The 26,898-nt window shown below is 37.3% G+C and overlaps 1 protein-coding gene across 1 annotated transcript in view; it reads left to right on the top strand.

Moving 5' to 3' along the window:
• Positions 1-8: 8 nt before the first annotated feature.
• The window catches only part of PIBF1 (progesterone immunomodulatory binding factor 1), a 121,112-nt gene continuing 94,222 nt past the window's right edge, over positions 9-26,898 (top strand). Inside the window, exons 1-8 of the mRNA XM_037377711.1 lie at positions 9-122; positions 1,020-1,335; positions 2,215-2,315; positions 4,096-4,294; positions 10,312-10,431; positions 19,689-19,822; positions 21,847-21,955; positions 26,321-26,502. Of these exons, the coding sequence (XP_037233608.1) occupies positions 1,084-1,335; positions 2,215-2,315; positions 4,096-4,294; positions 10,312-10,431; positions 19,689-19,822; positions 21,847-21,955; positions 26,321-26,502 (1,097 nt within the window). The 5' untranslated portion in view covers positions 9-122; positions 1,020-1,083. The remainder of the gene's footprint in view (positions 123-1,019; positions 1,336-2,214; positions 2,316-4,095; positions 4,295-10,311; positions 10,432-19,688; positions 19,823-21,846; positions 21,956-26,320; positions 26,503-26,898) is intronic.

Raw genomic sequence — 26,898 nt, forward strand, 5'->3', positions numbered from 1 at the left:
GCAGAGGGCGGGAAGCGGCGCGCGGCGGCGCTCCGGTCGCCGTGGTGATGGCGCCGCGCGGCCCCGCCCTGAGGGAAGGCGGAAGGGTGCGCGTGCAGCCGGGCCCGCGGCTGCCGGCTGAGGTAAGCGCTTGGCGGGGCGCGGGGGCCGCGGTCGCGCTGCTGGGCGCTCCGATTGCGGCGTGCGCGGGGATCGGTGGGCTAGGGCCGGCTCCCCCTCGCTGCCCCGCACCCCGCCGCTGGCCGTGGCTGCTGCCGGTGTGGCGGTTGCCTGCTGCCTTCCGCAGAACTGGGCGTCCGGCGGGCAGCACTCCTCCTCCAAGGGCCCTCTGTCCTGGGAAGCGGGTGGTGGCGCTGCCCTGTGGAGGTGACAGCGGCCCGGGAGAGCTAGACCTCGGCAGGCTCCGCGCCTTTTGTGGCCGGGCAGCCCGGCTGATGCTGGCCTGGACTCCTAGCGCGGCTTCTCCTTTCCCTGTACGGCTTGGAGCAGCGTGCGTTAGTCCGTGTATTTCTTGAGTAAAAGTTGTATCTATACCTAAGCGGTTGTAAAAGTATGTGTGACTGTCAAGTAAGTTAGCATTTTAAGAACAATGGAGCTACTTCAGAGATGGTGAAGGCGGCCATTGAAGTATTCCTTTACCGTTTTCTCCAGCCTGTCTTACTATGTCCTTTATTGGATGTTCTGTGACACTGTGTACCTCATGAGTCTGGGAAGTCTTCTCTGTGTGTTCTTCTGACAGTGTGAATGGCAGGTGTATGTCTTGATTTAGCTATGACATCTTACTAGTAAGCTTGATTCACACCGGTATTTAGCTTATTGCAGTCAAAAACCTTGTTAATAATTATTTAGGAAGAGAGTCTTCAGGCAGCTCTCTTCTTTGGTGCTTCTCAAAATGTTTTTCTCAGGTGAACAAAAAATGTTCATGTGATGCTGAGAAGTGTTGCTCAGTGGTCTTGTTTAACTGATCAATTTTTCATAATGGCATAATGCCTTTCACTTAGTTGTTTTGATTCTTGCAGCTGATACTTCAGGAGACTCATCTCAAAGTATAACTTTAAGAAGTTTTTCAAATGATAGAAGAAAATGTCACGTAAAAGCTCTAAGGAAATCAGGAAAGTAAACATTTCTAGCTCTTTGGAGTCTGAAGATATTAGCTTAGAAACCACAATACCAACCGATGATGTTTCTTCCTCTGAGGAGAGAGAAGGTACTGTTAAAATCACTAAGCAGCTGATTGAACGGAAAGAGTTGCTCCATAATCTTCAGCTGCTTAAAATAGAATTATCTCAAAAAAACTTGATGATTGACAACTTGAAAGTAGAATATTTGACCAAGGTAAGAAGTGTTGTTCCTTTTGTTGTATGATCTTTTCTTGTTTCTGATGGTTTTGGTTTATGGCAAAAAGATCTGTGAAAAGAATTTCTGTGAATTACATGCTGGACGCCTACTTAATTTCGGGATTGTTTTGAGGAGGCTTTGTTTTGTTGGGTTTTGTTTGGGTGGTTATCTTTAATGAGAAGAGGAAGTAACAAAGAAATGGAAAACTTGGCTGACTTGTCCAATTCATTATACTTAGAAATGAATGAGGTGGGATTGAATTAGTTTTTCTGTTTCTTAAAAAAAAAAAAGGAAAAAGACCTGGTTTCTTACAGAAATGAAGAATAATTGTGTCACTGATGTAAGCAGCCTAGCAGGGCTTCTAACCTTTAACTTGCGCAACACTAGGAAAAGTAATCTGAATACTATTCAATGCTCTGTTAATGAAGATGTGGCTAGAATATACCAACATGCTAATAGAGGATTTTGTTGTGTACTGTTTCCACTAAGATGCATGAAGCTAAGAAAGGTTTAAAAACTTTGCCGTGTGTGTGCAGCCCACTTTTACAGCTTACAGTATGCTAACTGTGACTTTCACTGGCTTGCTGCTCTGAGTTAAGCCTAGTTTGAAATTAACTGAACAAGTAGCTATTTGGCTGAGAAAGAAAGATCGGTTTTAGAATAAGTGGGTTTTGGTTTTAGTTCATTAGGCCAAAATCAGTATCATATTTTTACAAAGCCTTAGTGTGTTTAGGTCTTGTTAGGCAATCATTGCACTTCCCAGGGCATTGGGTTCTCTACTTTTTTCTTTTAAGTTGCTCTTTTTGTAAAATATCTTTTTAAAATTACCAGGATGACTTCGTTTCCTAATTTTATACTTAAACTTTTTATATTTAGATTGAAGAGCTAGAAGAGAAGCTTAATGATGCAATCCATCAAAAGCAGCTGTTGTCTTTACGACTGGATAGTCAGCTGGCATTACAGCAAGAAGATGCTAGGTATGATGGAAGTAAAACTAAGAACTTCGTCTTTAATAACTTAGTTAATATGAGTTCAAATTAATTTATGGACAATTAATGGGAACTGATCATTATGAATTGCAAGAATAGGATTTCTTTTGCAGATTATATTAGTATTTCCATTCTGAAAATTGGATTTACGTATTTGATTTATAGATAAGTAAATCTCACTGGCTGATATTTGTGGTTTTGGTTTCATTGTTACCTTTATTCAGAATTTAATAGGAACTGGGAGGAAGAATGTACTTAAAACCATAAACAGCAAAAGGCAGAGAGGGCAAACTTTCCTTCAATTTAAATTGAATTTTTGATAAGTCTGCAGCCTGGATGACAGGGGAAGGGTAAAGGGATAATGTTTAGCACTTCCATTTAGAATTGCTGATTGGTCAGAAATGCTTTCAGTTGATGATGTAGAAACTTACTTTTCATCTTGCTTTTCTGAAGTGTTTTGAGTTAACCTACAGCTGAAAATAGACTTGCTAGCAGGTTTCTCAGAATTACTTTGTCAATTAAATGTTTTAACACCTGTGAAGGAAGAGCATTACTAAATAGTCTCATGTTACAATAGAGGATGCACCAGCTTTCAGGATGTGACTAATTCGAAGTCAAATTCTGTAGTAAGCCTAGAACAGATTCAGGGATGTGAAGCCACACCTGAGATTAGTTGCAGAAAATCTTTCAACTAAGAGCAGTTGACTGATAGAAAAATGTCTGTCATTCTGTATGATTATTTGCACCAGACCAGAATATTTTTAAGTTGGCCGTACTTGAGTTATCTGAGAAGTGCTCACTAAAAAAGTAGCGATGTGCAAATGTTATTAATAGGCATTAAAAAGTTGAACTACTTTTCTTTCCCCAGTCTTTTCTTTAGTTTTCTTGTCTGTCTTTTACCTCACTTTTCGTCCCAGTTTAACAGAATCTTACACTGTGTGCAGAGTATGTCCTTGCACGACTGCTTTGCTGACCTGGGACTTTCTTTTGTCTTTTTTAACAGTGAGGCAGACATCACCTTGTAGTACTAGCTGGTATTTTAATATTACTTTTTAAATAGTGTAGGGATTAACATGTTTTGAAGAATCATTTAATTTGAATATGTTTTCAAGAGTTACAGCTAAAACCTCCAAAAAAGTAGGTCAGTCACCTTTGATTTAAATAAAGAAAACACTTTGCACATCACTTAAAGATGTTTCAGTTTCTCTTGGTGTATAAATACTTTATCACTCATGATAATAGTAATGATAGTGTTTTAAGGTTGCTTGTTTAAGTCTAGTGGTGTTTGTGGGCCCAAACTTTGTATGTTGCTCTGGGTAGAAAATGAAGAGTTGTGTGTGGAATAAGCTGTAAGCGTGTGCTGAAACTTGGTAGTACACAAATTATGAAGATACTATTCCTTTATTTGGTGATTTACTAGTTCGTTGGGTTTTGTGTGGAAATATATGCTGTTTTTTCATGTTTTTAACCTTTTAGTTGGTAAATTAAGACTAATTTATAAATTCAAGTCAGCATATGTGGAGACTAATTGTCACTTCTTAGATTCAATTCTGTATTGTTGATGACTGAAGTTTCAGGCTTTTTATATATACTGTGTCTGATACAATTGTGTAACCATGGTGGTATACGCTTCTGTGTTAAATACCTAATCTCTGTAAATTTTCTTTACAAAATGAGCTTAACTCACTCCCTTGCCAGGGTATTGTGAAGGTTTGTGACTTGCGTTACCTGCTACTTAATGTCTTCTGTTTTCAAATTTTTCTTGAAGAAAACATCAGGCTCTAATGAAACAAGAAATGGAAACTATTTTATTGAGACAGAAGCAACTGGAGGAAACAAATCATCAGTTACGGGAGAGAGCTGGAGATATCCGTCGTAGTTTGAGAGACTTGGAATTAACAGATGATTGCTATGAGAAGCTGAAGTCTCTTCCTGAAGATCAGCTCTCTATCCCTGAATATGTTTCTGTGAGTATTGTGGGTTTTGTTGGCTTAAAATACAGCTGTATCCTGGGTCTGGCTGGGATGAGTTATCTTTCTTCATAGCAGCCTGAATCTTGCTGTGCTTTGGATTTGTGTCTAAAACAGTGTTGGTAACACACCAGTGTTTTGGATATTGCTGGACAGTGCTTGCACAGCATCAGGGCTTACTCTTTCCCCCATTCTGCCTCTGCTGTCCTCCAGCGAGCTAGAGGTGGTGAAGAGACTGAGAGGGGACAGAGCTGGACAGCTGACCTGAGTTGGCGCAAGGAATATGCTGTACCATTGAGTATCATGCTCAGCAACATAAACTGGAGGTACAGTGAAAATGAAGAGGTATTACGGTGGCTTCCAAGGTGGTTATTGCTCAGAGGCTGGCTGTGGCTGGGCATCAGTCAGCTTCTGAGGGGTGGTGAGAGATTGTCTTTGTGTGGCTTGCTTTTTTATTTTTTTTTTTAAAGTTCAACTCTCACTTTCCTTCACTAGTTAAACTGTTGAGAAAACTTGACATCTGAATTTTCTTGCTTTGATTCTTCCTACTGTCCTCTGTCCTGCTCCCACTGGAGGCAGGAGTGAGTCAGCAGCCATATGAGTGCTTGGCTGCTGGCCAGGTTCAACCCACCACAAGCTGTAAATGGCTTTTGTTTAGAATTAAAGGGATATGCATATAGTAAAGCCAGTCAATACTCCTAGAATTCTTATTCTTCCCCAACTAGAAACAAAGGACCTTCAGAGGCAGATATGCTTCTGGATCAGTCTGTTGTGACTGGATCCCAGTAAAGACGGGAACATTTTGATCCCAGGCTCTGATGTCTTAAGGAGAGTAGAACTGATGATGTATTTTCAGAAGGTTAGACAGATAAAGTGTTACAATTAAATGGTGGGCACATGTTGATGATATGAAATACAGCAGGCTGAAAACAGGAATTTGAAAATCTGCTTGCCAGAACTAGAAGTTGAGATGGCTCTAGCAAACATCTCTTACCTTTCCCTCATGCTTTCCATTTGGCCCTTTCCTATCTGACTGAATGCAGGGGATACACTGCATCTTATAACTTAAGACTAATTTTCTTGATTTCAGAGCTTTGTTATTTATGGCTTATGGGTGGATGGAGGGGCAGGGGTGTACTCTGTTTGCAATAAAGACAGTGCCTTCACAGGCTGTGGGACATGGCCAGAGCATTCTGGCTCACTTCTGAGAATGAAGAGGATTTAGACATGTAAAGCTTAATTCACTAAAGTAGTAGTATTGTACTTATCTATAGAGGTAGTTTGTGAATAATGTAATGTTAAAAAGCCTAGTGCATTTGTTGAGGTATAAATGCTGCATGAGTGAGTTCTCTTGCTGGATGAAAGTCATGGTATGCTGTGCTCTAGATATGTACAGAGAAGTAAAACTTGTCATTCTTATCTAAAGGATGTTCTTGGGGAACATATTTTTAAAAGTTCCAAAACCTGGACATTTGAAAGTACTAGGAAGATCTTAAGGCTGTGAGTGATAAACAAGAACACCTAGCTTGGGGCCTATTAGGTTATTACCCCCTAGCTGTCTACTGTACCCACTGCCCTCTGCAGAAGTATTTGAGAGGGATTTGTTGATTCTTTCACCACCGTGGTCCAAAAATCAGATTTTTAACACAATCTGCAATCCACATCGGCTTGCTTGAAATTGTTTTGAAAGAAGCTCCAGAACTTCAGGAGCTGATTGACAGTCAGTACAAAGAAGACTCTGTAGCTGGGCAGGACAGATACCTGGGGTTAGTAACCTTGCCAGCTGCTTTAAGTGAAGCTGTCACAGCACAATTAGAGTGTATAGATTGTATCTGTGGGTAGAGAGAGGGGCTCTAAAAAAAGTTGTGAAGTGGGAGATATGAGTAACAAACACCTTCTACCCCTAATCTTCCTTTCTTTCCCTCTTGAGTTTAACCAGTAAATGCTGCTTTTGTCTATTAACTCTTAACTCTACTACTTGTGTGGTTAATGATGCCCCTTTGCTCTTTACACGTCACTTTTTTCTTTTTAAGTCCTTTTTTAGCCAAATTATTTTTTTTTTTTTCCTGGAGAAGACATTCTAAAGGTAAACTGCAGTAAGATGCTGTTTTCTGCTTCTCTCAACTTCTTTTGGCAACAGGATCAGTGTGAACCTGAGAGTGTCAGTTAAGCTTAGTGATCATTTATTATTACTTTGAGTTATGCAGCTGATACAGATACTGGGAGGCTACCTAACTGTTTTGCATAACTTGTCTATGCATCCAAATGGTTTCTGAAGGCTAGGAAAAGGATGCTGAAGAGAAAAAAACTATTTTTCTGATGCTGTTTTCTGCTTTGCTTACCTAAGGAGGAATTGTGCATTTCTCAGGCAGATAAAATCTCTGGCTCCAGATCTTTGTGCAGACTAATAGTATAGTCTACTGATAGTAGGATAAAATTTTCCTTGGTGAGAAAGAGTTCTGCTTAGAGGACTTGAGCAAGAAATTTCCACTTTTTTTTTTTTCCTCTATTTATCAATTATAAAATACTGCCTTACAGTTCTTCAGGATAGAAATAAATGTATATGTAATACTTACACTGTATTTGAAACTTGTTATACTGGACAAACAGCCGGAAGTGCCTAATGCAGATTTTGTATATAGAGATATTGCAAGTTTAAAGTACTAGAATTAAAACAAATGAGATGTTTTTCACTGTGCTTCCACAAAGGGGTGCAATAGTGATATGTTACAGCAAAGACTAGGTGGTGTTTAATGTTAGTGATGATGACAAATTAAAAAATATGTTTTAAGCATCTTTCTCATAAAATCAGACTTTTTTGTTTTGAACTTATGTGTAAAAATTTAGATTTTTTTAATGTTTATAAGAAAGATTTTTTTAGAAACAGTATATGCAACATTTTAAAGCACTTCAGGTTGCTGAACTGATGCTTGGCAGCTGGGTCACTTCATGTGTTCGCTAGAGTGAGCTGCTTCTGTAGTCCTTTGTAAAATGTTGTTTAAAAATGTTACCTGCAAATTCTGTTTGATCTGGTTTTAATAGCAATATCTTTTAGTTGCATCATTTTGCTAACAACAGCATAGGGTTTTTTTGTTTAAGAAGGTAGTTAACTGATGCAACTAGTTTCACATAACTTCATTTAACAGAAGCCAACTTTCTCATCCTCTGCACCCACACATTTTTAGCTTAACTCTAGTTTTCCATTAAAAGTGGCAAACACATGCTAGGAGTTTGGGGTTTTTTAATTGTCTAAAAGTGGTAACTTTTTCCTTTACAGCACATCTGTATAAATTCGTAGTTCTTAAGATATACAGTTGTTTCTGAAATCCTGGTACAGTAATTTTTGTTTCTGCTCTATTGACTTGTCAAGAGGCAATGTGTGCTTTGACTGCTGAGTTACATGAATGTTTATTGACCATCAAGCAAGCTAAATAACAGTAACAGTTGAACTGCTGCTACAACCTTCCTCTCATCTGCTGCATTCACTTGCACTTTATTACTATGGATTGATCTTTTCTTGGGAAGGCTGTGCAGATACACTTATCCTTGATACCTGTATCCCATGTCATCTTTGTTTGATACTGGGTAATCTGTTTTGAGGTCGTTGTGGTTTGGGAAGTAAATGTGGCATAATGACATGTTAGGTCTCCAAGGGAAATCATGGTAAAAATACAATAACTTAAGTGAAAAGCTAGGTTTGGTTTAAAAAAAAAAAACACAACAAACCACAGTGCTTTAAATGTTTGCCAATTAGTGACAATCAAGGAAAAAAAAATTAAAATTTTGTAAGCACTTTTTTGGGGAAAAAAGAGGATTTGATTGAAGTACAGATGTAATCAGACAAGTTCTTAAAGATTCTTAAAGATAGATGAAAACTGTAGTCAGCAAAAGCTGTAGTTAAGAAAATAAAATTGTACTTATTCACTGCTATACATGCACATTTCTAATTCTTTTTTCCGAAGGAAGTAGTTGAAGCCTGTTGTAGTTCAGAAGTTAGAAAGAAACCACAAAGCTAACCTTCACTGCTTGATTTCATGCAAACCCATTAGAAGCAATATGATTTCACAGGTAGATGTGAAAAAAATACTTAAATGTTAAAGGAATAGAATACTGCAAGAAAAAAATAGTAATGAAGCAGTAAAATAAGGCAATAATATGCAGTTAGTTCACTTCCCAAATAGAAAGACAATTTATAGTTTTAGTTATAGCATCTGATGGTTCAATTTGTCATTTGGAATTTTCAGAACATGAACAAAAAATTATACCTTGTTTTGGGTTTAATTGAATTGTAGTTTTAAAAACCATCCTTAATCTTATTCATTTTCTCTGTAAACTTAGACATAGCAAATTGAGAATCCCTTGTTACCATTAAAAACAAATAAAATAGCAACTATATTTTGTGAAAGTTTGCATTTTCTTTCAATAAAAAATAACTTTAAATTTATAGCATGTCTTATTTTAGCTTATGTTTGGTTTGGATCTAAAGGTAAGGGTGAAGAGTCGAGCTCTCTTGCTGAGTACAACAAATTCAAACAACTGTAACTTTCAACAAGCACAGTATTTGGAAAAACTTGAAAACAAAAACAAAAAAAACGCCATCACTTTAGAAAATTTCACTTCTCTGTCTTACTACTTATCTTCCAGTCATGTTGCACACTTGCTTTATTGCATAAAGCAAATTACACCTATGTTTACATCACAAATTTCCATGGTTTCTGTGTTTTTTAGAATTGTATACTGTCAATTACATGAACTATATGTGGAACTTTTCTTTTGTCTTCTGCTATTTACAGCTACCAAAAGAGACCTGTCTTCCTTCTGCATGGAAGTGTAGCACAGCTTGCTCTTGGATGCTTACTTCACCTGTGCTTTCTTGCTTGTATTTCTTCTTTAATCGTGTATCAAAGCATTAGTGATAGGGGGTGTGGAGTAGCTTTTGCATGAAAATAACACTTAATTATCTATTCTTTTATTTTCATCCCCCAAAACAAACATTTGAAGGTATCAAGTTAATCTGGGAGCAACAGCCTCTGTGTACGTGTGTGTGGGTGTATATCAAAAACGTTCTTTCTTCTTTGTCTCCCCTTGGTTTTTTTACTACTGACTTTGTGGTTTTATTGCTGTGTTTTCTAGTATTTTTTTCTGTTTCAGTAGAAATGTTCTGGAAGAGTTTTATGCACCTGAGACTTACTTGTCTGAGACTATGCTTATGACTGGAGTAGGGGAAAAGGGAGGAGTATTTGTTATAGAATGTTTTTTAAAAGACTTTTACAAGGCTTTCTTCTCCTCCCCCCCCCCCCCCCCCCCCCCCCCCCGCCCCCAGTTTTAATGTAGTGGTGTAGAGTCCTTCAGAGGCTTAATTGCATGATGCAGCCAAATCCTTATTACAAAATGTTACTTCCGAAAGCAGGGGCCGGGGGAGGCAGTTTCATGGGTCTTCCTGGTCATGGGCTGTTCCCACTTCCTGTGCTTGCTCTTGCATTTTTCTTGGTGCAGATTCAGCACACTGAACTGGCAGAAAACAAAACTAATCTCTTTCCATTTCTACAGAATCCATAAAAACGTGTATCAGCTTGGGGAAAGTTAGCAGGTTAAGCTGGTTTATTGCTAAATACACCTTTTTTTCCCTTTTTTACACTGTTAATCAAATAGGTTCTAGAGTTAGCACAAGTAACAGGGTGGAACCATGTGGTCCATTAGCAGCTGTATTTTTTCAGTGGGGCAGCTGACTGGGAGCTGCTTTAGCTGAACAGAAATGTGTATCTTGACCTTTATTCATCTTTTGTAATTCAGTGCCAAATGTAAATTGGTGATTTCTTTGCTGCTGCTGTCAAAGGCTGAAGAAATACACTGTCTTTGCTACAACATTTCTCCAACCCCAGCCAGATTACTGGTATGCACTAGAAATCATTTGGTGAATTAATACCATAAAATATTGAATTGATTTGGTTTGGGGATTGTAGTTTTGTGGTTGCAATTTTGCTGGTCTCAAATTTGAAATCTTGTTCTTCTAGATCCGATTCTATGAAGTAGTCCATGCCTTAAGAAAGGAGCTAAGTGATCTACAGATGAAAAAGAAGAGCCTAACAGAAGAACTAAGTGGGTACAAATCCCAGCTGAAGTGTCTGACAGAGGTCTGTGCACCTTAATTATCTTGATTAAGAGACTGTGTAAAAATATATGATGCAAAAAGCTCATTGTCCACATATTTAAGATATGAAAGGTTTTTTGCTGTAAAAAAAGTTAGTGGGGGAGGAAGGGAGGAAGAGAAAGGGGAAACATGCTACGTATGTCCTTTGTCCTTGCATAACGTCTAATTCTACGTTACAGCTACCCTGCAAGATGTTCAGTCATGAGACTGTTCAGGATACACTCTTACCAGCTATGTTGTGCTTTCTGAGAGCAAGGTTCAAGGCAGGGAAGCTGAGACAGGACATCAGTCCACCAGTAGTTGAAGACGCTATGACAGTTCAGTGTATAGTGTTTGAGATGCTGATGTCTTTGTAGTAATTTGCCTCACCTTTTGTTTGAATGATATAAAAATGCATTTAAAAATTCCTTGGAGTTGCATCATCTTTGTTATGCTTATCAGCTTTTATATTTGAATTTCCCTGTTTATTTCTATACTAAAGGAAAAGATAATTTGATTTCAGGTAAGGTATAAATGCCAGAAGTAAGAGAAACAAATTATCCAAATACATTTAATTTTTATTTTCAAAGAGTAAAACAGATGAAACAGTATAAGGAGTGTTGTTTTTAAGGTATTTACAAATATTTATAGTATCCTCAGTATGTATACAGCTGGGAAGATAGATATTTTAGCTTAATTCCACATAAATCTGGAGTTGTGATAAGACTGTTTCAGGTATCCATAGTATATTTATCTAAATCATGGGTAGCGGGGCTTAAATGCCACTGTCATTTTACTGCTACTGAAATTATTCTTCAGTTACTACCTTTTTTTCCTTGAAATTTACTTACAGAGTAGTCGGGTGTAAAGAGATACTCATTATACGGGATTATCTTGTGAAATTCATATTAGTTACATTTCTCTTTTTGATTGAATTAGAAAAATTAGTCAATAAAATCTGTGCATTTATGTGCTTCAGCATCATTTTGTGTCAGCATCTTTGGTCATAATTGAAATTAAATCAATCCTGTTAACTCTGATTTACATGAGCATTTTTCTTCATTGTACTTTTAATGTGCTCTGATTTAATAAAATTCTATAGGAGGATTTCAGCCTTCTAAGATTTGACTGACATCTGTGTTAATTTTTGCTGAAGCAATTTCATGGGATAGTAGATGATAATTAAAGTTGTGCGAGAAAGATTTCTTGGTATGTTGACCTTTCCTCAATATAGAAACTTCTACTTTTGCCCTTTATGTACCGCATGGTGGCAGTATCCACCTATCCCACTCATTTATTTTTTCAAAGTTTGACGTTTACTGTGCTTTTTCTCTTGATGCTGACGGGAAACCACTAGAATGTTGCTTGTGCTGAACTGAGGTGGTTCTTTGAATGCTGATACTCTGTGTAATCATGCTTAAAGTGAGAGACAACTAGTGAGAATTAATACCTTGTTTTAAAAAAAAATACAGGAAAGAGATCTAGATGTTGAAATATACAAGAAGAAAGGTTTAATAAAAGTTATTCCTTAGGATTCTCAGGTTTCAGATAAGATCACTTACTACAGTTCTTCCATATGTAAAAATAAACCCCAAACCTGAGTCTTCATTCTATGTGTTATGCACAGTGATGACGTGTTTTGGGTATTTAATGAAATGTGACCTGGTATGAGGTATTTTATGTATGGAGAGACTTAAAAGTGTCTGTATTCTGCTTCTGGCAAGTTCAGATTTGACCTAGTGACTTGAGTGTCACTGTAACAAGGTACCTCAGGTTGGTTCAGATAGTAAGAGGAGCATCATCAATACATGAGGGTACTTGAGAATCTCTAATGTACTTTGTAGACCAAAGCTAACAACAATTCACATCTCTTGCAGTTTACAAAGAAGTGGTTTCAAGGTTTACTGTTGGCGTAACTTACTTGTTTGCGCTCCTTCAATAAGGTCAAGCCTTATTGCAAGTAAATTTATCAGTAGGAAATAAAGCATTTTCATTCAGAGTCTTTACTTATTATACTCTTCTTTTACTGTTTTTGTGGTATTCCAATATTTCTTTATTTCCAGCTACATGAAACATAGTTGCTGAAGTTTCTTGCCTGTTATTAAATGACTTACATTCTTAAAATCCTTCTTCTGGTTTCCCATCCAGTATTCCTTAAATGTCAAGTTTTCTCCCAACAGTTGCAGTATTTCTGTTTTCTGCATAGTTTATCAACAAAGTATCTGTTCTGGGTTTGAAACTTATTTAGGAAACTACTAATACAAACATTTGAAATACAGTCATCACTGAAGTTAAGACTTGGGTTTTTTTCCCCTCTCCTTCCCTCCGTAAAGAGCAAACCACTTCCTAAATAAGCATTCCTTTTTTCTAGTATTGCAGATAATTAAAGCCCTTCCTAATGAGTTTCAACATGGTTTTTTTTCTCCTCTTTGTAGAACATGGAAAGGAGCTAAAATATATGCTTAGCCAAAATCTTTCTATTAACTACTGATGGCTTGGGGAAGGAGGATTTTGTTGGCTTTTCTGGCTGTTCATGGCCGACAGAAAAGGTTTGAGTAAGTTTTATATGTGCAGATATTCACCAAGAAATAAAGTCATGAGAAATATGAGAGAATTGAGTATAGACTCATAGGAAAGTCTGTCTAGCCAACAAAGAATTTTAAAATTTTAAAGGAATATCCAAACTTGTCTAATATGTTAAGCCAACTCTGGGAAAATTTAAATGTGAAATTAATTCATCAGATAAAGACAACCATTGCCTAACATCAGCTATGTTATTTTGTGTCCAGATGGCTGTAGTCCTTAATTTGGTCAAAGGAAATGATCTCTGATTTTACTGTTCTTGTTTTGGAGTGTGAATGTGAGACACTTAGATTATTTGGTTTTCTCTGCTCTTGTGCCTTTATGTACTGTTTTGTGAGAAAGCAAAGCAGCAGAGTTTTATTCTCTGAATGCTATTATGATGAGCCCCCAAACCTGCTAAATCTTTTTCTAGCTACATGCTGCCATATTTTACTTTTTTGTTTGTTTGGGGTTTTTGGGTTGTTTTTTGAGTGTTGGGTTTGGGTTTTTTGCGGGGTGGGTGGGTGGGAATACAGGAGACACAAAACAGAAGACAAACAAAACTCATTTTTGACACAACAGCTCAAGCCTGGCACAAAAGTGAGTGCAGTGGCCTGGTACTGTGGTCTGTCAGACATCTGAGTTTATAAGCATCCAGCTGTACCAACTAGGAAGCTTGATTTTGTAAAAATTGAATTGTCAGTGTAGCCTTGTAGAAACTAATTTTCTAAGATTTGACAAATCTACATGTTCTTTAGGAAATTCGTTAATTTGTATTAGGAAAACTTATTTCTGACTTCAGGGAATAAAAGACATGTTTAAAATGTTTGTCATCTGTATTTGTACTTTAGGTATATGAAAATATATTTTGTTAGGTCAGAAGGGGCAGAAGGTCCAAAGTATCTTATTAGCCTCTGTTAGCACTCATGTAATTCTTAGTAAGCTGAGGAGTAAGATCACTAAAACTACAACTTTCTAACAGAGTTGTCTTCTTGATGGTCTGTTGCTGCTCTGAGTTAGCACTTAATCAGTCTGCTGAATCTGTAACACAGACCCAGTAAGAGTGGGGAGCTGCTTCTGACTACTGGTAGCAGAGAACAGTGTGTGAGGACTGATTTCTAGCACTGGAATATCATCTGATAAACACAGCTACTGTCAAAAGATCTTTGTCACCGCTTTCTGTTTTTAAAGTAGTCAGTAAAGTGGTTCTGCAGTACTACCGCTAAGTTAAAGGCTCTCTGCACACAATTGTTGCATCTGTGATTTAGACCAGCATGGTTCCTCTGATTCTAGGTGCAGCAGCAACCCTGGGGGTGGTGGTGGAGGGGGTGGGGTGCAGGCAGTGGAACTCTTAAAAGGAATATTCTTGTACTGCACTGCTGGCACATCTGCTACCAAATGCACAGTACACCTCCTTTTACAGTGCTCAGTAACAAAGTACAAATAATGTTGGCACCATCACCTTTGGAGGTAGAGATACAGAAAAAAGTCCAGCTATAGTGTTGTATTACCAGGAGCTTCCCAGAAACAAACCCACCTTCTGATGTGTGTGTTCCCATGCTGAACATCAGTATACTATTTTCAGAGTTGCTTGCTTCCAAAGTGGTTAGAATCTTCCCTCAAACGGATGTAATATACTACTCGTGTGTTTCTCTCAAGGCCGGGAGAGAGTCAGAAGAAAAATCTGCCCCTCTTTGTAGCTCTAGACGATTAAATATTGCTTTCTTCTTCTGGCTGTGAGTTTCATGGCAATGTTTTTCTGGCATTTGGTCTTGATACAGTTTTATCAGGGCTTCCTTTATTTTTTATTTTTTTTTCTGTGAGGTAGCCTTCAGGACTTGCAATCAAATTTATAGTATGACAGTTATCTAAAAGTTATGGTTAGCCTAAAGACAAAGCTGGATCTATGTAGGACAAAGATCTCTTCTAATACCTCATCTCCGAATTGGGATTAGTAGCTGTCAGGCTTTGCTAGACATACCTAACAATTTTCTCTATGATAATATTTCCCAGCTGGAGGAAAAACATTTCTATAGTCTTCAAAGAATGAACTAAGCTATTGCACTGAAAGGATCACTTGGCATTAGATGTATCTGAATGTTGTAAAATTGAGGCTACTGTTGCTACTCCAGAAGGACTGTGTTCCTTAAGATTTCTTTTGAAGTTTGCACATCTGTAATTAAAGACTGCACTCTGGAACCCTTCCCCTGCCCCCTGCCCCCAGTTCTTTCAAGAAGTGCTTTGATTACTTGGACTTCATGTCTCTAGAAAGGACAGATAAGGCCTCAGTCTTAGATGCCTTCTTTCCTTCCTTATTATTAATATTTATCTTGTTCATGAAAAAAAGCTGCAAAGAAAACTGTTCTACCAATAGCTGTTAGCTTGGGGCAGCAGTTTAACATTTGCCAGACTCAAGAAAACATGTATCTATGAGAGTTCCCTTTTCCATCCAGTGTCTCTCTACCTCTTTTGATATATAGCTATGGTTTGTATAGACTGCTAGTTGTTGTTCAGAAGTACCAAATGGCTAGTCTCTAATGCAATGATCTCAAGTATCCTTTTCATCTGAGAACATTTCACTGTGAAGGATCTAGTCAGCTCAGATCCAGAGAGAAAGAGCTTTTTATTCACTCTACTTTCTTTTGCAATAGAGGCACTTATGCCAAAGCTTTTCTTTCTTACCTTACTTGCAGAGCTTTCCTATTTTGGAAGTAGCTCAACATTTTTGTTTGTAATTTTTAGTGGCAGATAATGTCCGTGAGAGATTACCAATTTCATATAAAAATATTAGAAGAGATGTCTTGCTCATCCAGTTATGCATAACTTCTTCCTAATATTTGGGCAGTTGTATTCAAATAATGTATTGACTAATAATTTTTGAATGCATACCATGTAAACAGATTAAGAAAAATGTCACTTTACTAAGTAGCAGCACTTCATCCAAATAACTTGGGGGAATTGGTTTTCACATCACAAAAGTATGGTAGCTTTACATTTGCTCAGGGGCTTTAGATACCTTAGGATATGAAAAGAAAGTGCTGGCTTGTGTAAATGACGTTTCACAGATGAAGTTCTTTTTAAATAAGTTTTTTAAAAGCAGGATCACTATCTTCCACAGGCTTGTCTGTATACAGTGTGAAGAAGTCATGCTACTTCTGGCGATTGACTGATTAATCTTTTCCCTGCATTTCTGTTGTTTATCTTCTTATCCCCAAAGGCTTTTTGAAAGATCATCTAATCCCTACCATGTATTATATGTCACTAACTTCATTCAAAAAGTATGTCACCCAATTTTTGTACTTGAAATTTAGATAGCAGTCACTGAAATGAACACGTATAAGCTGCTATTAATTCCAGATGGAGGATGACAGTGAAGCTTAATATCATAAAACTGAGGTCTGTCATTAGATTTTTAGTTTCTCTACCAGTTTGGGTTTTAAGTGGTGCAGATCAGGCAAGTTCAGAATCTTCTTGCTTGAAACATCTGTTGACAGTGTTTGTAAAACCAAATGGAAGCACTTCTTGTAAGGACTGGTTTACATCTCTGTAGAAACCACCTGTGCAGGTTAATACTGGGTCTCTTGGACAGCTCTGTTAACAATTTCTTTAGGCAATGTTTACCTACCCATCTTGCACAGGACAGGTTTGTTTAACCACCTCATCTGTCTGAGTTGCTACTCTGCAGTAGCAAAAATTAGTAAGAAGCTGAAGAAAAGCCCTGCAGTGTTGGCAAGATCATTGCAATCACATTCCGTGTGAGGATGCACTGTTTGTCCTGTAATTTTTTTAAGGTCTCTGGGCTTACTTAAGTTATTTTTATTTATTGGTGTTATTTCCAGGACCTCATTCACATCCTTGAAGGTGCTCTGAATCTTGATCCTTTTAAAGACACCCTTTTTGCTTCAGCAGGACAAAGCTGTTTATCAGGACTTCCAAGATATCTCTTGGAAATAAATTGAAAGATAAAGTTGTTCTATTATAGAGATCTTAAAATCAATTCAGGCTATATGGACATTGTTACAAACTAAATTAACTTCATCCCATGTAAAGCATGGCTTATTCTTCCTGAGCACAGGCAGCTTGATTGTATGTCTTTAAGATGTATTGCTTATATAAGTCTAGAAGCTTGTGTATCTGCTAACTGGAGATAGGTGTACCATATAGGGCTTTTTGCATGTTAGCCTATAGATTGTTTATTAGCTTGCCTTGTCACATTTCTTCCCGTGATTAAAATACGACTTTGGCACCTAAAAGATTAGGTAGTTGGAAAACAGTGACCTATGCGGTAGAATTAGTATTCTTCAAGAATTATAGTAAATCTTTAAAAACCAAACCAAATAAAATAAACCTCATTTCTTTAACTATCTGTTTAACAGTTTGATGCTTTAGGTATGTGTTAGTATCACTTTTCAAAAGTAGAATTTATCTTCCCTCCCCTTTCCTGGAGTTTTCATATTGTTGCATGCCATTAATGTGACATTAACAGCTGATCTGTTAAATGAAATTCAATACCTGGTTTAGGTATCAGGGATCAGAAAGAACTGATTTTGTAGATATTTTAACTGTTCTGTTAATTGGTGCTTTAGAGCTCTTTATGACAATTTTGTCCAGAGGTTAACCAATTTAATTTTATAGTTTTGGTAGTTGCCTTCTAGCTGCTAAATGTGTAATACTGTAGGAGCTCAATAGCCCACTTTGTGAAGAGCGTATGAATTCCAGTGTGGTGTTAGCAGCAGAATGGCACAGGATATCCAACAGAGGAGTTGTACCCAAACTCCATCTTTCAATTTGCACTTAAAATTTAAGTGCCCTTACCACCATTTCCTATTGCAACATAAGTCATGTTTGCACTGTATAACAGGCTATCTGCACCTGTATATTACATATTTGAAACTCTAGCTAACTTGTAGATAACACCTTTTAAAAACACCTGACAGAGGCTTTACCATTATGGTAATGCCATCTTTATAAATGATGGCATGATAATTAAAGAAGAAAGTGTTCTATAGTGTTAATTTGCCTAATGTATATCAATTAATCAGGGTAAGCATAAAAATAACCCATGCATACCAGTATGTTAGGATGAATAACAATCATGTCTTTAGAAGATGTGCTCTTAATTATATACCATCCAAAATCCTCATGAAAACTTTGTCAGTGTTGATTTTGTGATTGTGATCTAATGTGATTTTAGTGGAAGAAAAAATTACTAAATGTGTGAAATAGAAACCAAAAATTTCTTATTTATCAACAGAATAGTTGCAGTGTGTTTAGGAGCTTGGGGAGCTTTTCTGTGGTGTGTTACAAGAATTTAGGTGTGTTTTTTCAAGACTGTTTCTGTCAGTCTTTCAGTTTATGGTGCCTATGAGTTTGATCAGTGTTCTTTGTGTCTTTCTGTCTCTGTCCTAGATTGTTATCCTTGTGTTCATTCCTTCTAGGAAGCTGTATTTAGACGTCATCCACTCCATATATGCTGTTGTCCTAAACTTTTCTTGTCTATTAAAAACAAGCTAGACACAGTTATTATCCTCTCTTAAACGGTATAAAGCATGGATTTCAGTTATTTTGAAAAATTATGCACTCACACGATGTCCCTCACTGCAAAATAAATTTAATTTGCAGTGGCTAAATGGTTAGTTGAGTAGTCACATCTTAAGGCAGTGTTCACCTTCAATGAATAATACTGTAATGTCCATTCAGTATAACCAGATGGAATTACTGTTTTTCAAGCATCTATTATTGAACTTGCCATGTATCAGCCATAGCAGAAAAAAACCCAGAACTCTGCAGTATTCTGAGAACCAGAATACAGAAAAAATTTAGATGTCTAGGAGGTATTCTCAAATTTTTAACAAGCAACTGTTTTTGCTCTCCATCATTTTTCCGTAGTATAGGTGGGTGAGGCATTATTTTTAGGGAGTTTTTTTGGAAGGAAATTACTTAGTAGTACTTAGTAGCATTTAGGACAAGCAAGTAAGGTAGGTTTGTAAAAATAAATACCTACTTTGTAGAAAAATCTGAGAAATGGTTTCTAGATTGGGGATTAAGGTACAAAAGTCTGCTGTTTTCTTAGGAATCTCTCAAAGTATATGAGGAGGGAAAATGAAAATTAATGCTGCTAGACCATTAAATAAGCACCTTTTTTTTTTCTTTCCTTTTTTTTTTTTTTTTTTTTTTTTTTTTTAAACTTACTCCACCAAAGCTTTGGATGATATGCTTCAGCAAACGTAAGTTACTAGATATGATTTGAGAGTAACTGGCTGCAATTTTTCATATAATGACAGAAGTTGCCACACTCTCTGAACAACCAATACTATTTCTTCATTTCAAATGGACCAGCAAATATCTTCATAAAGAATCTTGTTAGAAAATGTTGTAAAGGTGGTGTTGACTTTTGTGCTCCTACTATAGGATTGTAGACCACTGGCTATCTATATGAGGGTCTTGGAAGTTGTGCTAATGGGCAAATGTGTTATAAAAAAATAGCTACATTAATCAACTATTTAGAATAAGATAAAAATAAGTTGAGTATCAGTATAGCTGGTTATTTGGTGATGTGTGCTAGATTTCCAAATACTGAGACAAATGAAAATACTACCACTTCAATATTCATAAGAGGTCTTCACAAAACTTAGTTGGTGATTGCTTTAAGTAAATATCACTATAGATGTGATCATGTGAAAATGTCTTGCCTTCTAGAGCTATGAAGATGAGAGGAGGAATCGGTCAGAGCTTGAAGTTAGATGCCAGCGTTTAACACTGGAGCTGGCTGATACCAAGCAGATGATTCAACGAGGTGATTACAGACAAGAGAACTATGATAAAGTAAAATGGTATGTATCTCTGTAATTCAAGTGTTCTACCAACATACAAATGTTAATAGATAAACTTCAACCTTGATTGACTTCTTAATTTGATTTTTAGCTTCTGCGCACCACAGATATTTTTCCTTACCTTAATCCACTAATGGCTCAATTATCTCCTGTAGTATATTGCAGTCATAAGATGAAGAACATTTTGAAATGCGATGCATCAAGTTATTTTCCTAGAAGTTTATAGATTTACTGTGTTTTCAGAAGAGCCTACCAGTCTCATTGCAACTAAAGAAGTAGGAGCTGTTGATGCCAAGCACCTTAGAACAAGTACTCTTCCCCCCTCCACCAGTTTAAAAGCACCCCCTAGTTTAAAAGCAATGACTTAACAAAAGGTCCTGTGCTCTATTGTGTGGTGCCTACACAGTGAATTAAGAAGGTAGGACCTTAAGAATTATATATACAATTTAAGATAATCCTTGTAACCATAAATTTGAAAGGGCTGTTATGAGAACTCTTTGTCAGAGAATCTTAAGATTACTTTAGGAATTGGTTTAACTTCAGGAAGATCCAGTATCTCTTCATTTTTAAAATACAGCTTTTTCAGTTTTAGTCTATGCTTCGAATGCCCATCTTGTAAACAATTGTGAAACAATGTAAATGGACTTCTTATAAATAAACTCAAAGACATATACTTCACAGTCCAGCTCCCAAATGGCTTTTTCAGTGTGCTTGCAAGTTTAAGAAACCTGGCCTTCAGCATATTTTATGGGGAATAGACTAAAAAATGGGGATTATGAATAGAAAACACCCTGTCAGCTCCTTAGTTGTTCATACTGAATGAACTCGGGCACAGTTACTGACACAAATGATTTTGCCACCAAGTCATTTGAAAGAGAGTCTGTCTTTTGGATAACTGTTCACAGCTATAAAACCTTGGAATCTACCTGGAAGCTTGCTGCAAATAGGATGGATTGATGCTATGGTTTGCTTCCCATGTGCAACTGCATCTTAATAAATGGATTGTAATAATGTTCATGTGAATGGCCCCAGTGTTTAACAGTGTACATTAAAAATAGTCTTCAGTTGAAAAAGACATGAATGAACGTGCCAAAACTATGAGTGAGTAGGTTGTATTCATCTGGGTAGGCACAGGCAAAGGGGAGGGGAGAGCACTGTGGGCTTGACCACATGAAGGTATTTGGGAGCATTGCAGAAGTTAATGACTTCCAGGCTCATTTCTGCCTTTAAAAATGACAGATCTTCTAGTTCTGGTGTACTAAGAGTTATCTCAGTGTAAAAGCTATGCTATACTTAATATAAAACTGTTTAGCTTTTTTTTCCAAACTGCAAGCCTATACTGTCTCATTCATTTTACTATTCTGACACATAAAGACATAGAGCTACTTTTTTGTGCATATGGAAAGCACTCTTATTCAGAACACCAATGTAATTTTTGCAGCTGTGTCATGTATATTTTAAACGTGAGAAGAGTAGTACAACCCTCTCTGGTATCAAGGGACTGTATACAAGGGAGAGTAGCAACTAAGAACAAGTATGAGTTGCTTTCTGTTTGATTAGGAAGATGGGAATGAAGTTGCTTTACTTTTTCATCAGACTTTAATATCTGCAAGTCTCAAGAGACTGTCATGGGAAATAGCATTAAAAGCTTGATAAAGATAAAGGGATGGACAAGGTACTTATGACTCATTGCGAAGAGGAGACATTTATAGCCCAAAGTTATACCAAAGAACAATCAGAGGAGTATAAAATAATCTAGGATGGGAATTCAGGTTTATTGTATTATAATTTAGGATTATTTTTTTAAATACTTAGAAATTAAGAACATTCTTTCATGTAATAAGATACTGTTGCAGGTGTTAATAACTAAAAAAGGTAAGATTGTCACTAATTGCCCTGTAAGTGACTGGTTGGAAGAAATCAAGAAATTTTCATGAACTGAAAAAAGGCTGAGAAATTACAAATGCACAGGAATCTTGTTCATTACACTTTATGCAACTAATAGTTTCACTTTATTTTAACAGTGAACGTGATCTATTTGAGCATGAATTGTCAGAACTCAGAAGAAAATATGAAATATTAGAGGTGTCACACAAAGCACAAGCTAAAGAAAGAAATGACTTATCCAAAGAGGTAAATGTGAAGTTCTTATTTCAGTAATTGTCTATTTCTTCACCTCAGGAATTTGATTCTTTGTCTAATCAAGTCTGTCAGGATCACCTGTAGGATCATGGGATAATAAGGTTAGAATGGTCCTCAGGAGACTAGCTGGTCCAACCATCCTATGCAGTGCAAAACCAGCTTATGTTGGGTTGCTTAGGGCTTTGTCAATTTTTTGACTATTTCCAAGGGTGGAGATTCCACAACCTTTCTGGACAATCTGTTGTAGTGTTTGTCTACTGTCTTTGTGAAAGTTTTTATAAAATCTAATCAGAGTTGTTGCACCTGCTTTTCTGTTGCCTCTTGTCCTGTCACTGTGCACTTTCAAGGGTCTGGTTCTTTCTGTGCGTTCCAGTTTGATAGGTGAAGATGATGAGATTTTCCCCACCCAGCTTTCTCTTCCAAAGGACGAAAAAAACCTGTTTCTCTCAACCTCTTGTACATTATGTCCTGCAGTCCATGACCATCTTGGTAGAGCTCTTCTGGTCTTGCTCCAGTATGTTAATGTACATCTGTATGAGGAATGCAGAACTGGACATAGCATACCAAATACAGTCTCACAAGTACTGAACATAGGGTAATAATAATTTTCTTCAACCTATTGTCTGCATTCTTGCCAATACAGCCTAGTAGGCACTTGACCTGCTTTGCTGCACACTTCTGGCTCATGTTCAGTTCAACTGATACTTGCCTGTCCAATCCATATTTTGCAAATTTTCCTGTAAAGATGTTATGGGAGATGGCTGAAAGCCATGCAAAAGTCCATGTAAATTACGTGGACAGCCATCCCCACAATCCCTAGAGCCAAATTTCTTGTGAGACTGTTAGGCACAGTTTGGCCTTGATAAATCCATGCTGGTTGTTTCCAGTCACCTTTTCCTCATATGCATGGATATGTTTTTCAGAGGATTTGCTTCATAATCTTTGCAGGAACCGAGATTAGATTTACCAGTCCATGGTTCCCTGAGTCCTACTTCTTGGAGGTGGATTCTGGTCATCAGAAACCTTGCTCAGTTGCTGTGATCCTTCAGACAGCTGGCCAAATTCACAACAGTGTTGGCTATCTCCCTCAACATTCGTCAAATGCTTTCAGTTTTTCCCTAGGCACATTATGTACATGCCATTTTCTTAGCTTATTCTTCCTTTGGCTTCAGCCTTCCAAACTCTGCCAATAAGCTCAGGAAACTGGGAGGCCCAAGGGCAAAATTTACCAGTGAAGGCTGAATGCTGTGAGTATGCTCTATCCCTCAAAAACTGCAAAACTAGTTATAACTTGCTTTAGCTCTTTCTGACCAACAGTGACAGCAGGGAAGAGCTGCTGTATGGCTTATGTTTTGTTGTATATGTTTTTTCTTGACATCAGTAGAATACATAGTTTTTCTTCTTTGTGACGCTCTAGTAAAATAATTGTTCAGTTGCTCAAAGTTTCCTTCACTTCATCTTTATAGAAGTTAGTTCCATGTCAGGAAGAAACTGCTGTTCCAGACCTCTTATTTCTGTGATACTGCATATTGACAAGAGGAACTCCAGTGCTGCTTCCCTTTTGGGCAGGACTATATACTAGATAGATAGATTGTTTTTTCTTTAATGTGTCTCCATTAGTCTTTGAAACACCTCTTCAGGCACAGAGGGGTTCTCATCTTTGTTAGGTTTCTGACAAGCTCTGATGCAGTTAGGTCAGTCACTTCAGTCAGATCTCAGTCATTGCCATTCTGGTAGCCCTGGTATTGCACAGGGGAATGTTTTTCTGCTGCTCCGAAGACATTCCAAGAGCCAGAGGCCTGTCAGGTCCAGAGAAACATTCCTTGCTGCTTCTCTGTTCAGTAATTCATTCATCCAAGAGTCACAAATTGTGTTCAGTGGTGGCTCCTCTACTGGGCATGTATGATAACTTTTTGGGTCAAGGGACTCAAAGAGAAACATATGTAGAGAATGTTTCCAGGTCCACTGCCTTGATCTGTAGGACTTTTGATGGTTTATAGCAGTACAGGCTACCATAACTCAATGTCCGTTTTCATTATTTCTGCATCTAAACTTTTTAAAGGGAGGATTGCTTCAGTGGTCCTCCAGGATTAATTATTCACCTTAAGTAATCTAGTTAGGATAGAATCATCCAAAACTATTGGAATCATTAAGGGATTTTTCCCTTCATCTGATGTAGTTGTAACTTTGCAACAGCTTTTTGGGAGGGAGAAGAAGCTTTTACTGAATCTCAAGAATTTTTATCAGTTTAGATCATTCTTGACTGATTATGAAATGGTTTGTAGCTTAGTGCAACTTTGATGCTAAAATAAGACTCTTTTTTTTAAGCAGTATTTCTGTATGGAAATCTTTCCAGGAAACATCAAAAGGAATAGAGTAATAATCGATTGGCTGTTTTGAATTAATTTTTGCATTTATTTTCTTAGTGTGATATGAAAGGGGTGCTGCCTGGGAAGGTTGCTCTTGACTTCTGCACTAATCCAGGCGAGAATCAAATGGAGGATCTTTGTGTGTTACCATTTCGACAGCTAAGTAAATGAGACTATGTCTGAGAGAATTCAGGGGAGATTGTCTCTCTGTATAACAACATTACTGATAAAATAGTGGCTATAACTACCACTTTAAGACAGCATTCACCTGTCTAATTTCACAGTTATCCATATTGATTCTCAGAAACACTAGGGAAGAAACTGAGTTTCTGTTAGAAAATATCTTTTATATTCTTCTCTTTTAGGTAAGTCTGAAGGCTTCGTTAGGTTATTCATTAATCAATGTTCTAGCATTGTAAGAGGACATGAAAATGCAGGTTTGTTCTCAGCATGTAACAATGGCCAAAAAAAGTATTGTCGTGTACATCAAGTTTGTATGTACACAGCAAGTACTATGGTGTACTAGCAGCAATGGCTTTTTTCATTAGCTTTATACTAAATTAATCTAAGAGGGAATAAAAGTAGCACTACTTCAAACTAAAATGCCAACTTCAACTGTATGATTGCTCAGACGTCCTTAGACCTTCCAGGAGATCTTTGTGTTATGTTGATACAGTATCACCAGATCTGTATTGGAAGAGCACAAGTCTTTACATAGTATTTATTCTGGGGGAGGAAGAGTTGGAGGGGTAGTAACTCCTAGTTCTCTTCATGTAGTAAACCATGTCTGTGTTCACTGTAGATATACATATAACCTGTTAAGAGAGAGAGAGGGAGGACAGATATGGTTTTTTCTTAAATAAAACAAAGTATAGGACAGGCAGTTATACCTCACCCTCTGTGGTGCTCAGCAAGCGGGCAGATGGAGAGAAGCACACCTCTAAGAGCTTTTATTTATGTATTTATTTATTTATTTATTTATTTTATGAATTCTCAGCTATTTAACTTGTTGCTCTGTGTCTTTGACTTTCATATCTCCTTTAAGTAATCTTTAGTCCTTTTATGACTCAGGAGGGCTGAATGTATACGATGTCTTTATAGCTTTGGGGGACATATTATTGATAAGTTATTGATTTATCATTCTTTGAACTTGGCACGTGATGGCCTCAGGAGCTCAAAAATGCAAAATTATTTAAGCTGATAAAGCTGTGTTTTGCTGTCATAGGTAAGGGGTTGGGCCACTGCACCCGTGCCATTATGCTCTGCGGCTGTTGTGTGACAGTGTTCACCTCGAATAGATGGAAACTACTCTCTTCCACATCGTGATGTTCTTGGAGTAGTAGAATTGACTGCTCTGGTAATTGGGAAGGCTGTTACAGAGACTCACAAGATACTCATGTCTCTAATTTGGCATCAGTTCAGCCTTCTGTATAGCAATGGAAGTTAAAATAAGAACCCTTGATGCTGGTCTGGAACATTACCTTGTCCACAGCAGTCGTGGTATACTTCAGTCCCAGAACTAGCAGTTTTACCATTTCTTTTCAGAGCAATAATCTCTGGTGCCCTTAAACTTTTCATTTCTGTTTCTCAGAGTGTTGTAGCCAGTAACACTCTGAGAAATGATGAGAGATTGGCACCAAGACTTGACATTGGTATTTCTGATGTAGTAGTATTCAGTACTATCACTATTCAATATTTCATTTGGATATTGGCTATTTGAATACTGCGGAAGATTAAAGGACACTTTATCTCTTTTTTCAGGTTCCAGCTACCAGAAATAAATAATGAAAATGCTTAAAATTATAATCTTCTTAATCTTTTTCAGCATAAAGCTTCACCAACTTACTCGTATTAAACATGTTACATAGGGGTTTTTGGTTCAGGTGATTTCACAGAAGAGATAAAATGAAAACACTTATATGTGTACATAGGTTAAATATTTATCTTGAAGTTCATGTTGAAGTGTTCTTTTTAATGCCTTTTATAGCTGGCAACCACACAACAATCCCTCAGCTTATTGCAAAAGGATAAAGATTATCTTAATCACCAGAACATGGAGCTCAGTGTTCGCCGTGCTCATGAAGAAGATCGTCTTGAAAGACTTCAGATTCAGCTAGAGGATACTAAAAGAGCTAGGGAGGAAATGTATGAAAAATATGTTGCATCTAGGTAAGTTATTGTGTGTTCTCTTCTATCAGTAGACAAGTTATTTAACTGTTTTGCCTTGTTTCTTGCACAAATCCTGTTTAATTAGAAATAATATTGACTTTCAGGAAGCTAGACCATATTTCCGTAACTAGCAACAGAACATTTTTTTGAGGTCTTAGTGTGTATCAGGAAATATTTTTTTAAACTTGTGATGTAAGACCATAGTAGTGAAGAGTCAGCATTGAAAGTTTAAAGCAAGTATTCTCTTAGGTGTATATAGAAGGTTATGGATGTAACTAGTAAATTACAAGAGACAAAAACTCTTTAAAGTGCGTATGTTACATATCTTCCTTCCCTGCTGGCCCCCCCTTCCTGTCCCCTGCCCCCCAAACGACCTTTATTGAAAACAGGGGTATT

This window comes from Falco rusticolus, chromosome 2, assembly GCF_015220075.1.
Source record: "Falco rusticolus isolate bFalRus1 chromosome 2, bFalRus1.pri, whole genome shotgun sequence".
NCBI classification, from domain to species: Eukaryota; Metazoa; Chordata; class Aves; order Falconiformes; family Falconidae; genus Falco; species Falco rusticolus.